Source organism: Neoarius graeffei, chromosome 25 (genome assembly GCF_027579695.1).
Source record: "Neoarius graeffei isolate fNeoGra1 chromosome 25, fNeoGra1.pri, whole genome shotgun sequence".
Lineage (NCBI taxonomy): Eukaryota > Metazoa > Chordata > Actinopteri > Siluriformes > Ariidae > Neoarius > Neoarius graeffei.
The window spans coordinates 23485359-23501497 of record NC_083593.1 but is presented as its reverse complement, the minus strand read 5'-3'; the positions used below and the strand labels follow the sequence as shown (position 1 = coordinate 23501497).

General features: G+C 40.4%; 2 protein-coding genes across 8 annotated transcripts in view; both read right to left on the bottom strand.

The window, feature by feature from the left end:
• LOC132873196 (adhesion G-protein coupled receptor G2) overlaps positions 1 to 16139 on the bottom strand; it is a 194613-nt gene that overhangs the window by 37070 nt on the left and 141404 nt on the right. For all 7 annotated transcript variants that reach the window (XM_060908529.1, XM_060908534.1, XM_060908535.1 and 4 more), the window contains 3 exons: positions 14665 to 14793; positions 14512 to 14557; positions 13521 to 13624 (listed from right to left, as the gene is read on the bottom strand). In XM_060908529.1, the coding sequence (XP_060764512.1) occupies positions 13521 to 13624; positions 14512 to 14557; positions 14665 to 14793 (279 nt within the window). The remainder of the gene's footprint in view (positions 1 to 13520; positions 13625 to 14511; positions 14558 to 14664; positions 14794 to 16139) is intronic.
• The window catches only part of uspl1 (ubiquitin specific peptidase like 1), a 504778-nt gene that overhangs the window by 359091 nt on the left and 129548 nt on the right, over positions 1 to 16139 (bottom strand). The window lies entirely within an intron of this gene.

Genomic DNA, 16139 nt, shown 5'->3' with positions numbered 1-16139 from the left:
TATGGATATTGAAATCCCCTAACAGAATAATATTAGGAGAGAGAGTGGAAAGGTGAGTGAGCAGGGTAGCAACATCATTTAAAAAGTCTTTGTGTGGCTTAGGAGGATGGTAGACAGAAGCAATGATGGTGGGAGTGGGGTCTGGAAGTTGACACACTGTACATTCCATTGAACTGAAGGCGGGCACGGACACAGGCTGGATTTTCCATGTCTCGCGATGGATTAATGCGAGACCACCACCGCGACCCGAGCCGCGGGGTTGGGAGATGTAAACAAATCCAGGAGGTGTACAGTCATTGAGTTGTGAGAAATCGCCGGGTTGTTGCCATGTTTCAGTCAAACAAAGGAAGTCAAGCTTACGGTCATTGAAGAGATCTTGGATGAGATGACCTTTGCCCGTGAGTGAGCAGATGTTGAGGAGACCAAAGTTGACGGTGGAGTTGTTTTGTCTGACGGAGGCGTTGATTGTTGATCTAGCCGGGATGGCTAACACACTGTGATCAGCAGCCCGACCAGCAAGTCTGCGGGGTCGGCAAGAGGTGGACCAGAGTGATTGAATGGGTCTGGAGTCGTCGTAGTAAAAGTTCCGACGGGAGCCACGGTGAATGTATCTCCACTGAGGCTGGAAAGCAATGTCCAGGTGTAGCGATGCCGGCGGGGGCACAGACAGATGACCGCGGAGGCGGAGGAGCTCAGCAGCGGTGTATTGGATCAGACCAGGTTTTGGATGTCAGAAAAGAGATGCTACAGTCCAGGCGAGTACAAACCAGGCATAAGATTTCTCAAACCGCATAATAAACAGCAGGGAACATAAAATCACTTTAAAAAAACCTTAAAACAAAGGCGGATTTAAAAGTTAGAAAGTTACTGATGAGCAGCGGCAGCCATCAACGCGCCAGCGTTCACTCAATCAGACATGCGCAGCCAATCAGACATGCGCAGAGTGTCCATCAAGACATGATGAAAATGGGGTTATATAAATATAAATATATAAATGGGGTTAGATGCCCCGAGATATTTTCCCTACTTGTGACCACGCCAGATAATCCTAAACTGTGTTCCATGTATCACTTTGTCATTCCTTGCTCCCCTTTTAATCTATTAGGCCACGATATTTTGATTAAACTCAATTGTTGTATTTCTTTTGAACAAGGCCATACTTCTCTGTGCACACCAGAAAACCTATCTTTTGCTTCTGCTGTTTTCTCAGAGTCTGACCTGGGGGAAGACACAGGCACTGAAGTCTCTGTTCCTCAGATTTTGAATCAGGTGCCTCAAACTCTCTGAGCATTGCACTCCAATGAGGCTGGACATGTACAGGTACTCCCATACACTGCCAGTTTGAAAACATCCGTCCCTGTGTACTGTAAACAATAGCCACTGTCCTCTGAAAAGGAAAAGCGCATTGAACCTGTGATTATCACTTATCACAAAATACCCATTTTACTGTAATTGATCTTTGCAGTGCATTTTTCAGTGTCCCTCTGAGTGTTGAGACTCAACCGATATTTGCCTTTACTTTAAAGCAGCAACAATATATATGGACCTGCCTACCTTGAGGGTTCATCAACTCTCCCATGGTCTTCTGTTATTTGAGACTCAATGAATTCTCTGACCCTCCCTGATGGCTGCACATTGTTCCAATATGCAGACGACATCCTGCTGATGAGTCAAAGTGTGAACAAGGCTCTCCAGCTCTTCTCGTGCACCTGGCAAGGTGTGGATTTAAAGCCTCATGGTCCAAGCTGCAGTTTTATCAGCCTTCAATGCTTTACCTCGGCTTTGACATCTCTCAAGATGAGCATTGTCTCTCATTTGACAGACACTCTGTGATACTCAAGGTGGCTCCTCCCACGAATAAGACTGCCATGTTGTCTTGTCTCAGACTCATTAACTGTTGTTGTCAATACATCCCTCATCATAACAAGACCCTGAGAAAGTCCTGCCTCAAAGAGCAATCCAATGACATCACATGGACTTCAGACATGATGCACAGATGATGTTATCTGAAACAATCTCACATCAGCTTCAGTAATAGGCATGCCTGACTACAATCTGTTTCCACCTATATGTCTCGGAAGATGGAGTGATCATGGCGGGGATGCTGGCCCAAGAACATGGCAGAGGTTATTGTCCTGTTGCTTATCTATCAAAGACCCTGGACCCAATGGTCCAAGATATGCCTGCGTGTTTACATGCTGTTGCAGCCTCTGCTCTCATGGTGACTGATGCTGAAAAACTGGTATTACAGTATCTCACCCTCTGATTTTACATGCATCATATCAGGTACACTCCATTTTAAACAATATTCAGACACAACATATGACCACTCAGCGGCATTCTGGTTATGTCTATTCTGCGCCACACAGAACTTGTCTATCAAACCTGTCACGTCAGATAATACCCCAACTCTTTTGTTACACCACCTGTTGTCCTCCTGCAGGTTTGGTCCAGATCAAGCATGGTTGGAACATGACTGTCTCAATGAAATTACCTCCACCTCATCAGTGAGGTGTGATATGTCTCAGATTCCATTTGAGCATGGTGTACACATGTTTGACAGTTCTTGTTCAAAACCTAATGATTTAGTTTTTCTGTGTGGGTAATTTATTTATACAGATTCCTGTTATGCCTTTGGAGTAATTGGAGTAATTTTGGGAAATTGGCATTCATATGGCTTTAAGGCCACTGATGGTAAACATATCACATGCGTCATTTGTCACAGATCTTTTGGAAGCATGTACCCTTCCCAAAACAATTGTCCATCGTCAAAACCAAAGGTCGGGGTGGATCCAGGAAAATGGGAAGGGGGTGCATCAACCCAGTAAGGCCAGGGGTCCGCCAGAGGCCCTTGGAAACTCTGCAGTTTTTAAAGGTTCTTTGTTACCCTGGGAAATTGTTCCTCAACGTCAATGCCCTTGACCTGTGGTGTCCCCCAGGGGTCGATTCTTGGACCATTACTTTTCAACCTTTATATGCTCCCACTTGGGCAAATTATCAATAAAAATTCAATTTTGTATCACTGCTATGCAGATGATACCCAGATTTATTTTGCTCTATCACCTAATGACTATGCCCCCCTTGAATGTCTCTACCAGTGCATCGATCAACTCAATAGCTGGATGTCACAAAATTTTCTTCAGTTGAACACAGATAAAACAGAAGTAATTCTATTTGGAAAAAAAGATGAAAGACTCAGGATTACCACTATTATTGACACAAAAGGGATTAAAACTAAAGAAATGGTTAAAAATCTTGGTGTTTTCATTGACAGCGAGCTAAACTTTGACAGTCACATGAAAGCAATCACTAAAACGGCATTTTATCACCTAAAAAACATTTCCAAACTAAGAGGACTTATGTCAAAAAATGATCTGGAAAAACTAATACATGCCTTCATCTCTAGTAGGGTTGATTACTGCAATGGCCTTTTCACAGGCCTGCCAAAAAAGACCATCAAACGACTTCAGCTGGTTCAAAATGCAGCGGCGAGGGTTCTCACACGAACAAAAAGAACAGAGCACATTACCCCAATTCTAAGGTCCCTTCACTGGCTTCCAGTAAGCTACAGAATTGACTTTAAAGTATTGCTGCTGGTGTATAAATCTCTAAATGGCACAGGGCCCAATTACCTCTCTGATATGTTGCAGCGGCCTAACCCAATCAGATCTACCAGATCGCAACAGAAAAATTTACTATTAAAACCAGTTGTTAAAACAAAGTGTGGTGAAGCAGCTTTTAGCCACTATGCAGTACAGCTATGGAACCAACTGCCAGAGGACATTAAAAATGCTCCTGCTGTTGGCAGCTTCAAATCTAGGTTAAAGACCAAGCTGTTTTCAGATGCTTTCTGTTAAATAATTAATATTTTTACATTTTTTATAATCTTTACTTTCTCTGCATGTTTTAAATTTACTTTAATTTTATTCTATTTTATTCCGCTGGTTTCTTTTTCTTTTTCTCCTTTTTTCTTTTTGGCATTTTATTATTTTATTTCTACTATTGTTTAATTCTTATTATTTTCTTTTAATACTTTTAATTCTTTTAATTAATTGTTTTAGATTAAAAATAAAATAATTTTATGTAATTTTATTTCTCTATTGTTTACTGTTTTTGTTTTTGCTTCTGTAAAGCACATTGAACTGCCATTGTGTATGAAATGTGCTATATAAATAAACTTGCCTTGCCTTGCAGTTTTTAAATGCCCGGAGATGCATTTTGAGCTGTCAGAGACATGTTGTAAATGAAATATCTTAAAGAAAATTACCATATCAAAAATGTTTTAAAACTAGGATCTTTTAAAACCATTTTATTAGTCACTGAAAATGATAGTCGGAGTTGCAGGGATATGTGTAGAACATAATTACAACTGATATGGTATTATTTATGAACAATGCATTGTCATAATGCATTACTGCATGACACACTACACTGTAGTATACTGACTGTCAGGGTGCAGGCACTTATGGATGCAGGCACAGGGGAGAGCGGGAGAAGAAAACTGTAGACAGAGCCAAAAGTAGACAAGAAGCATAGTCAAAGAAAGGGCGGAGGTCGGTTGATTGGCAAACTGGATTACGTAGATGAGACCAAGAGACGTGGTCGAGGTAAACAAACAAAAGTTGAATACTAGAAGGCAGGCAGAAAGTAAAAGGCTTGGTAATGACAGGAAGGAAACACTGAATGATACTTCACAGTGAGTGAGGGTGGTGTTTATATAGGGTTGTAGATAATGATGATAATGAGAGACAAAGATTCAAAGACTGCAAGAATTGCATGTCTGTAGTAATACAAAAGTCAGGAACTGCAATCTGAGCTCCTAAGTCTAATAGAATGAGAACTATACAAGGGTAAGTCAAAAAGTTCTAAGACAGATGTTATAATTTCAACAGGTGTGAAAGACATCCCCCAGAAATCTAGATTTAGGCACTGCCTAAAAGCGGAGCTCCCATCTGTTTCTGGGTTGTAGAATTTTCTTATATCATAGCCAGTCTCTTTTGTTTTATTTCTTTACTGGCTCGCACTGGCCACTAGGCGATGTGTATGACTGGTAATTACTAACACTGACCACTAGGCGGTGTGTATGACTGGTGGTACACATACACGGACTCGGTGGGTTTACCATTTTTTCTTCGGTATGGTGCTACGCTCAGGAGCTCCGCTACAAAGAAGGAATTCTCTGATGGAAACACCGTTTGCAGAAGTGGTTAGACTTAAATAGAGAATATGTAGAGAAATAGCTTTGTTATTTTCATAATAAAAGTTTTTTTTTTCAATTTGTCTTAGAACTTTTTGACTTACCCTCGTACAATGATTGTGTGAGTTGCATGTGAACAAGTCCTATGCAAGTCTTACAGTGGTGCTTGAAAGTTTGTGAACCCTTTAGAATTTTCTATATTTCTGCATGGGTGGCACGGTGGTGTAGTGGTTAGCGCTGTCGCCTCACAGGAAGAAGGTCCAGGTTTGATCCCCGTGGCTGGCGAGGGCCTTTCTGTGTGGAGTTTGCATGTTCTTCCCGTGTCCGCGTGGGTTTCCTCCAGGTGCTCCGGTTTCCCCCACAGTCCAAATACATGCAGGTTAGGTTAACTGGTGACTCTAAATTGACCGTAGGTGTGAATGTGAGTGTGAATGGTTGTCTGTGTCTATGTGTCAGCCCTGTGATGACCTGGCGACTTGTCCAGGGTGTACCCCGCCTTTCGCCCGTAGTCAGCTGGGATAGGCTCCAGCTTGCCTGCGACCCTGTAGAAGGATAAAGCGGCTAGAGATAATGAGATGAGATGAAGTTTTTTTTTTCAATTTGTCTTAGAACTTTTTGACTTACCCTCGTACAATGATTGTGTGAGTTGCATGTGAACAAGTCCTATGCAAGTCTTACAGTGGTGCTTGAAAGTTTGTGAACCCTTTAGAATTTTCTATATTTCTGCATGGGTGGCACGGTGGTGTAGTGGTTAGCGCTGTCGCCTCACAGGAAGAAGGTCCAGGTTTGATCCCCGTGGCTGGCGAGGGCCTTTCTGTGCGGAGTTTGCATGTTCTTCCCGTGTCCGCGTGGGTTTCCTCCAGGTGCTCCGGTTTCCCCCACAGTCCAAATACATGCAGGTTAGGTTAACTGGTGACTCTAAATTGACCATAGGTGTGAATGTGAGTGTGAATGGTTGTCTGTGTCTATGTGTCGGCCCTGTGATGACCTGGCGACTTGTCCAGGGTGTGCCCCACCTTTCGCCCGTTGTCAGCTGGGATAGGCTCCAGCTTGCCTGCGACCCTGTAGAACAGGATAAAGCGGCTAGAGATAATGAGATGAGGTATTTCTGCATAAATATGACCTAAAACATCAGATTTTCACACAAGTCCTAAAAGTAGATAAAGAGAACCCAGTTAAACAAATGAGACAAAAATATTATACTTGGTCATTTATTTATTTATTGAGGAAAATGATCCAATATTATATATCTGTGAATGGCAAAATTATGTGAAACTCTAGGATTAGCAGTTAATTTGAAGGTGAAATTAGAGTCAGGTGTTTTCAATCAATGGGATGACAATCAGGTGTGAGTGGGCACCCTGTTTTATTTAAAGAACAGGGATCTATCAAAGTCTGATCTTCACAACACGTTTTTGGAAGTGTATCATGGCACGAACAAAGGAGATTTCTGAGGACCTCAGAAAAAGTGTTGTTGATGCTCATCAGGCTGGAAAAGGTTACAAAACTATCTCTAAAGAATTTGGACTCCACCAATCCACAGTCAGACAGAATATGTGCAAATGGAAGAAATTCAAGACCATTGTTACCCTCCCCAGGAGTGGTCGACCAACAAAGATCACTCCAAGAGCAAGGTGTGTAATAGTCGGCAAGGTCACAAAGGACCCCAGGGTAACTTCTAAGCAACTGAAGGCCTCTCTCACATTGGCTAATGTTCATGAGTCCACCATCAGGAGAACACTGAACAACAATGGTGTGCATGGCAGGGTTGCAAGGAGAAAGCCACTGCTCTCCAAAAAGAACATTGCTGGTCATCTGCAGTTTGCTAAAGATCATGTGGACAAGTCAGAAGGCTACTGGAAAAATGTTTTGTGGACGGATGAGACCAAAATACAACTTTTTGGTTTAAATGAAAAGCGTTATGTTTGGAGAAAGGAAAACACTGCATTCCAGCATAAGAACCTTATCCCATCTGTGAAACATGGTGGGGGTAGTATCATGGTTTGGGCCTGTTTTGCTGCATCTGGGCCAGGACGGCTTGCCATCCTTGATGGAACAATGAATTCTGAATTATACCAGCGAATTCTAAAGGAAAATGTCAGGACATCTGTCCATGAACTGAATCTCAAGAGAAGGTGGGTCATGCAGCAAGACAACGACCCTAAGCACACAAGTCGTTCTACCAAAGAATGGTTAAAGAAGAATAAAGTTAATGTTTTGGAATGGCCAAGTCTAAGTCCTGGCCTTAATCCAATCGGCATGTTGTGGAAGGACCTGAAGCAAGCAGTTCATGCGAGGAAACCCACCAACATCCCAGAGTTGAAGCTGTTCTGTATGAAGGAATGGGCTAAAATTCCTCCAAGCCAGTGTGCAGAACTGATCAACAGTTACTGGAAATATTTAGTTGCAGTTATTGCTGCGCAAGGGGTCACACCAGATACTGAAAGCAAAGGTTCACATACTTTTGCACCTCACAGATATGTAATATTGGATAATTTTCCTCAATAAATAAATGACCAAGTATTATAATTTTGTCTCATTTGTTTAACTGGGTTCTCTTTATCTACTTTTAGGACTTGTGTGAAAATCTGATGATGTTTTAGGTCATATTTATGCAGAAATATAGAAAATTCTAAAGGGTTCACAAACTTTCAAGCACCACTGTATTTCCCAAGACTCAGGGGATTTCAAGCAGATTTTCTTCACAGCCATTGCAAAAATCAACATCTCTCACAGACCTTTTCAGCCGCTGTTGTAAAAGTCAGTGAGGCTCACCCCCCAAAAGGCACGTGTCCTATATACATGCACAGGGTATAGTAAGTACAGGGATACCCTATTAATGAACACGAGCAGTAGCTGGACAGTCGATGTGTGCATAAGCCTACTGCAACATCTTATCATTTTGGCTTGTGAACATGCATGTTAACGATACCATAAACATAAAAGGATGGTGCACACCCTTTACATGTAGTTTACAGTGCAGTCCAGGAATACAGTATGTTATTACGGTGTGGGAAATAAGGAATTTTAAGCAGAGTGTCACAGGACAAAAATGTCTGAAATGTCTGTTCAAATTTCAGCCTGCTCCAAATAACGGGCCAAAGGCCTGGAACAATGCAGCTGGGGGTCCGGGGCCTACCTTAGGGCCCTGGAAGCTGAAGGGCTTTAGATGCCTGGAGATGGCTTCTCAGCTATTTCCAGGCACATTTTGTGATCTTCAAAGGCCAAATTACACTAGACATTAGTTGCTAATTCCACTACAAATTGAATATAATTTCCAAGAAAATGTCAGAAGATTCAAGAAAAACATGCTTAAAGTTATACCCAAGAAAACAGTAGTACATACAGGTCAATTCCATGTCTAGAAAAAAGTATGGAGGGCAAGGATGTTCTGGTTGGTTACAACTTACTGGTACTCATATATAGGTACTATAATAACTGTCATGAAACATTATGGGAACAATGACTTTTTTATACTATGTTTATAATAAGTCTATAAGAAATTTAATAATTAACAATACAACTATTCTTACATAATAATAGAGTTAAAATGGAGTATGAGATTCCAAATAACTTTGTAACAAAATGACTTTTAAAATGACTCAAAACTAGACATGGTAATATCATTTGGCATTCAGACTAAAATCTGCTGGACTAGAACTTAGAAAATAGAAGAAAACACAGCGAAAGAGACCCCAATTGAAACCCAAAGAGTGAAAGTGATTATTTTACTGTTACCATGTGAACAGTTTTTTATGAATGTGTAAGTGAACGCTCCAACTCCAGTGTGCCTGAGTAAGGTGACAAGCTTTATGTTTCATCTAATTTAGGTAATTTAAAAAATATAATATTGACAGTGGGCACAAAGGAAAGTATAAAGTTTCTGTTAATATGTTCATCATACTTGTATGATAAAAACTTGCGAATATATTTATCTAAATACATGACCTACTCATTCTAAACCTGCTGAGCTTCGCTGGTGAAGCTCTCAACCCTACGGGGTTAAAATACGATGGAAAAAAAAAACTGTGATGGTCCAAAACCTGTAGTAGTCTATTTTCTTTTAACGTTAGTGGTATACCTATCCAGCTGATAACGTCGCATGGTGTCATGCCAGAATACACTCCTACTTGCTGATGAGAAATGACTTGTCATTCATTGAGATCATCCACAATCGGCTAATCAGAGGCCGTGTTATGACATACTGTCATGTATTTGCCCAGTTTAATATTTGGAAGAAAATTATAAGTAGATTAGACCTATATCTTTACAATTTTTCATGGGCCATCCAGTTTGATGCTTTTGGAATACAGACGTACAAATACGAAAATTGCCGGTCAATGTCTGTCAGTCCAGCCTTATTTCTTAGATGCTGTTATTTCGATGCACGAAGTTCCCACACCCTGTTAAAATCCAACAGGACTCACCCAGCTTGCTTTTCACTGCATTTGTGTCATGAGCGAAAAAAAACTAAGCTAGGACCTACTATTAAATATAATTTTATACCATAAACTCTTCGGCTCATTCATTCATTCATTATCTCTAGCCGCTTTATCCTTCTACAGGGTCGCAGGCAAGCTGGAGCCTATCCCAGCTGACTACGGGCGAAAGGCGGGGTACACCCTGGACAAGTCGCCAGGTCATCACAGGGCTGACACATAGACACAGACAACCATTCACGCTCACGGTCAATTTAGAGTCACCAGTTAACCTAACCTGCATGTCTTTGGACTGTGGGGGAAACCAGAGCACCCGGAGGGATAACATGCAAACTCCGCACAGAAAGGCCCTCGCCAGCCCCAGGGCTCGAACCCAGGACCTTCTTGCTGTGAGGCGACAGCGCTAACCACTACACCACCGTGCCGCCCTCTTCGGCTCAATCCCACATAATTTAATTTATTTTTTTTAAACCTTATTAATTAAATAAAAATCGGCAGGCATGTCTCAGTATCTACAGTACTAACATTTTTAATTTTTTTGGATGGGGTGTGCCCCCCCAAATCCGTGCCAGCCAAAGGTCATGACTCTGGTGACTCAACTGAGGCCAATGGGAACCACCTGGCAGACCAAGTCGCTAAGCAGGCTGCCAAAGAGGGCAAACCTTGCCCAAATATTTCTGAATCACCCATTTATTCAATGTTTTCTCATTTTTCTTTGTCTCGTGACAGACTAGTCAAAGCTTTTCTACAGACTCAGGCTACTGAGGCCAACTTGACCTTCTACCATCCATCTCTTGCAAAATCAGAATAACTCCCAATTTGAGATCCAAACTATCTTCCTTTGAGGTAATTATGGGCTGACCATTTCCAACCCCTTGGACCAAAAGTAACCCTGGTGTTTAATTTACATGTGATCTGGATGTGATTGTTGGCAATTACTTAAGCTTTAATTGAAAATTATACTTGGTGATGTCTCTGTGTCTCTCCCTCTGCCTGCAGAAAAGCCTACTCACACATTTCTTCCAGGTTAATGCACAGCCTGAATGAGAACAGCTGATGAGAACAGCTGTCCTCACTGACTCCCAGCCACAGTGCATACATGCCAGTCATTTGAAAATGGTGTCCTCCAGCATCCCTAACTCCTCTCATGTCACCCAAAAAGACAGGAGCAATACAGCAATCAAAAAGTCCTTAGGGGACCTCTTCTCATCTCACCTTTTCATATACACATGTAGTAATCTTTGTATTAGATTTCTCATAACACTTACTTATGCTGGCACGACTTCTGAATGTCACTTATGTAGCCATACCATTGCAAGACCTCAGACTTAAAGACAAGGAAAATCCAGTGTTCAAAACATGCATCAAATCCTTTCAAGATCTAAGAAGGCATTGATCAAAATATTTGGCATGCTTGAACTGGTACAGACTGGTCTGATTGGTGCTTGTTTTTGAAACTGGTGCAGGCTGTTCTGATTGTTACTTGTTTTAGTTAAGTTAAATCCTTGAGATTTATCTTCACTTGCACATTCTGCTCTCTGTTTACTGAAAGTTATGTTGACCAGTAATGCAGTGGCGGCTCCTGAATTTTTTTTCAGGGGGGGCAATTTTCCCCCGTTATGTCTACACAGACCATAAATGTCCACAGGACTGAAGTAAATTGACCTAGGTAGCAAATCAATTGGCCGAACTTGTTTTTGCCTGGTAAATTCAGATATCAATATAGACAATATCTCTTCTCTCCACTAGGTGGCAACACTGAACAAGTTAAAAGTGGCAAACTAAGGTAGCCTAGTAAACTCGACCCACCCGCCTAGCGGCCAAAAATATTTTTGCCTACGAGTGGCAAATAATCACATTTAGTCTGGCTTGCCAGGCTAAACTAAGGAAGATTCATTGTGAAGCCTTCAAAGCAAAACATTTGGCATCACAATCAATTAATATTACATTACTCATTTATTTTCTCATATTTTCCAGTATTCTACAATAAGTAGACACAAATTCTTAGTTATAAACATATTCTAATTTCTTCATTCTAAAGAATGCAATTAAAGTGGCAGGATATAAATCCAAAACAAGTGTTTATTTAAGTTTTGAAAAAGATGAAGAAAAGCATAACCATCAAACAAATGTGCAGCTTATGTTTTTTTTTTTATATGGAATTGCACCATTTTAACAACAAATAATTCTAAATAAATTCTGCAGTTTTTTCCCCAAGAATTCCTCCAGAAAGCCATGCCTTAAAAGGAAATTTAAAGTATTACAAGCATGTCAATGAACACAAAAGGCTTTAGTTATTTAGCTATATACACACAAGGTTACACAAGGTTTTGTAGTCAGTGCAACTTGGCTTAACAAGTTGGAAAAAAGGTAAGGTGCTGCTGGCTCCAATGAACACATATACTGTACAATATATAAAAACTGAAAATATGTTTAATTTACACCAAGTCAGAGAGAACTTGAGGCTACTGAAATATTCCAAGCATGGCAATGTTAAACTGCCATTGGTAAAACAAAAACATGGCAATGTTAAACTGCCATTGGTAAAACAACTGCCATTGGTAACACACACACACACACACAAAAAAAAAAAAAAACTTTTGCCTAGTAAATTCAAATATCAGATATCACTGTACCGTCTGCTGTGCTACTTCCAGGGTGGAAGAGAACACAAGGGTAGCAAAAACGAGCATTGACTACATCACAGCCAGCTAGCCAAGTTTTCCGGTGGTACCAGTTCTTGTTAAAACCTCTTGAGTAGGTCTTCTCCCCCTTCGTAGACACTTGATTGATGTTTAAATTCGGTCTAGGAGGTCCTAGCTGTTTGATTGCCGTTTTCTCCTCATTGGTACGACGACTAAAGAGAACTTCTTTCAGAGATGCTATCGTATTGTTGCACTCAACACTCGCCGCCATCTTCATAGAATGTTCACACATTTCCCGCGCAACTGACGTATGACGTAAGCACGCTGCTTGTGCGAGCACATAAAACCTAATAGAAAATGCATTGGGAGCATGATTTTCGAAAAAAACGTACGTACCATTACTGTCAATGGGAGATTTTGGGGCAAATCTGAACCTGACAGAAATCGCCCCAAAAGGGCGTGGCTACACCAGGCGCGACCTTAGCCTGATTGGACAATGACATTACTGTTGCTGTGGTAGTAGGAGTAGATAAAAAAAAAAATCTCCCTCCCTGTTTGGGAGTGCGTCGCCCAAATCGCCCCTATTAACGAGCCACCAGTGCAGTAATGTCTTCTCTTCATAAGACTATGATTCTGACCGGTGATGTAATGGTACATAATGTCTCTCTTCTTTCATACAGTAGCCTAGACTAAACCAGTGATGTAATGCTTCATCACCCATTTACATTATACATAGCTAACTTAGCTTCATCAATAAAATCATCATCCAATCACATAACTACAACATACTCTTGAATGTGACTACTCATGTCTGTCCTACAATAAACTGAGGAACATCTCTGAGCAGCTGTGTCTGTCAGCGACTGTATGCTCCCGGATCGACCCATGAGGCAGAATCTCTTAGGTGGCAGAGGTCTACAGTCCTAGATCATACTTTGTCAATTCAACCTCCTTTGCTACAGACAGCTCAAGACCTAACAGGTGACTAACAGCATTAAACAGTATTTAATATTTTTAAAGATGAACTTATCTCTAGATTTGGTGGAGCTCCTAATAAGTTTGAATGCCATGGATTCTCTAAGGAAGGAACTCCAAGCCCAATGTTTCATACCTTCCTTAATATCCCATATGCAAACATATTTTCTTCTGTCTTTCTTCATATCTACATTCTCAAATAAATTACTCAACTTTTTTATTTTTTTAACTAGTGAGGCAATGAGAGGCAAAAGTTTGTCTCACCAAGAGCACACCAAAGCTGGTCAGATGGTTACAGCCACAAATCGTCTCAGTTTCAGTGTGGTTCAGCACAGTACAGCCCTCAGAGCTCCAGCCACCAGAGCCACCTAACAATAAACAATACAGTCAAATAATTTAAGAGATATCTTAAATTTGACCAGAATATCATACTGAAGAACAATGACTGTGTTGACATCACTTAAACTGATTTAATGAAATGTTTAAATTCAGATGATAAAATTAACCAAAGCAGCATTAACAGTGCAATCATAATGCTTGCCCACAGTCAAGTTCAATATGCAGACAGATAGTTCCAGTTAGATTTAGTGTAAGTTTAATCTGCAACCTTAGAAGTGTAAGTTAATAGAATGAGTGAAGATATAAGCCATCCATCCATCCATTATCTTTAGCCGCTTATCCTGTACAGGGTCGCAGGCAAGCTGGAGCCTATCCCAGCTGACTATGGGCAAGAGGTGGGGTACAACCTGGACACGTCGCCAGGTCATCGCAGGGCTAACACATAGAGATAAACAACCATTCACACTTACATTTAAGGTCAATTTAGAGCCACCAATTAGCCTAACCTGCATGTCTTTGGACTGTGGGGGAAACCCACGCAGACACAAGGAGAACATGCAAACTCCACAGAGAAAGGCCCTTGTCGGCCACTGGGCTTGAACCCAGGACCTTCTTGCTGTGAGATGACAGTGCTAACCACTACATCACCGTGCCACCCTGAAGATGTAATCAATATGACAAACTGTTTATGGTTCATCAAATTGGTCTATTTGGGTTCATTAAATTGGCTGACACTGGTGCACTGCAGATGAGACTGGGTAGTAGCACTGCTTGAAATGTTGGAGTGTTTTGTTGAAGTGCTTCTGCCAATCATGTTTACCAGGTTTTTTGATTGAGCTCCACTGATGAGTATATCTTGACAATATTACTATTTATACCATACATTTCTTTTACTTTGTTTATTTATTGTCCTTACCGTTTAAGTTGAATTTCCAAAATACACATAATCGTGAACTGTTACCCTGTTGAGATTGAGAGTTACAATTTTAAATGTATTGAACCTTTGGATACCATGCAAACCAAGAAAAAAATAATTTTAGGTTTAGTTTTACAGCCTTCTTTTACTGACCTCAACAGTTTCTGTGTTCATCAGGGTAAAAACTATTTGGTCTCTCAGGTTAGAGATGGACATGTTAGCTACACTGGAGCCAAGAACTCCACTGATCAGCCTGCTGTTGTTTAGGTTTAATGCTTTGTCCTACAGATTGTCATGACAAAAATGCATACAGGTAAGGTTGATGCAGATGAAGTGTGCGCGCACACACACACACACACACACCTGTATTTGACAAGTTTATGAGATTAGTATTGGATATTATCATGTTAGCCATTACACAGTAGCATGTTAGCACATTAGCATGCTAGCTATTATCACGGTCTAAAGAAATGAAATATATGGGGAAGATAGATAGATAGATAGATAGATAGATAGATAGATAGATAGATAGATAGATAGATAGATAGATAGATAGATAGATAGATTCCAAAATCAGAAAAAGTTTGGGTCACTGCAAATAAAAAAAAGAAAGCAGTGCTTTCTAAATTTATTTTGACTTGTATTTCATTGCAGACAGTATGAACTCAAGACATTTCATGTTTTGTCTGGTCAACTTCATTTCATTTGTTAATATACATCCATTCCTGCATTTCAGGCCTGCATCACATTCCAAAAAAAGTTGGGATGGGGCAATTTAGGGCTAGTAATAAGGTAAAAATATTAAATAATTATGTGATTTGAAACAGGTGATGTCAACATGTGATTGTAATCCTGATTTGGTACAAAATCGGTATTCAGAAAAGGCCTAATTTTTGAGGAGCAAAGATGGGCTGAGGATCTCCCGTTTGTCAACAAATGCATGAAAAAATTTATTGAAATGTTTAAAAACAATGTTCTTCAAAGAAAAATATAAAGGGATTTGGATATATCACCCTTTACAGTGCATACTAGTGCATCTCAAACAAGTAGAATATCATGAAAAATTCCAATATTTTCCATAAGTTATTTAAGAAAGTGAAAATTTAATATATTCTCACTAAAATGTAAAGTAAAATGTTTCAAGCATTTGTCTATTTTAATTTTGATAATTATTGTCTACAGCACAAAAAAATTAAAACAAAAATCTCAAAATATTAGAGTATTTGATTTCGAGTTTGAGTAAAACAGTATAAAAACTGTGTATTTCTCTGTCTAGTTCAGTACACACAACCACAATTATGGGGAAGACTGCTGACTTGACAGTTGTCCAGAAGATGATAATCAACACCCTCCACAAGGACAGTAAACCACAGAAGGTAATTGCTGAAGAAGCTGGCTGGAAAAGGTGCACAAGTAACAGGGATGACTACAGCCTTTGGAGGATTGTCAAGTAAAGTCCATTCAAGAACTTGAGAGAGCTTCACAAAGAGTGGACTGAGGCTGATGTCAGTGTATCAAGAGCCACCATGCACAAACATCTTCAGGAAAAGGGCTACAACTGTCACAGTCCTAATATCAAGCCACTCCTAAACCAGAGACAACATCAGAAGTGTCTTACCTGGACTAAT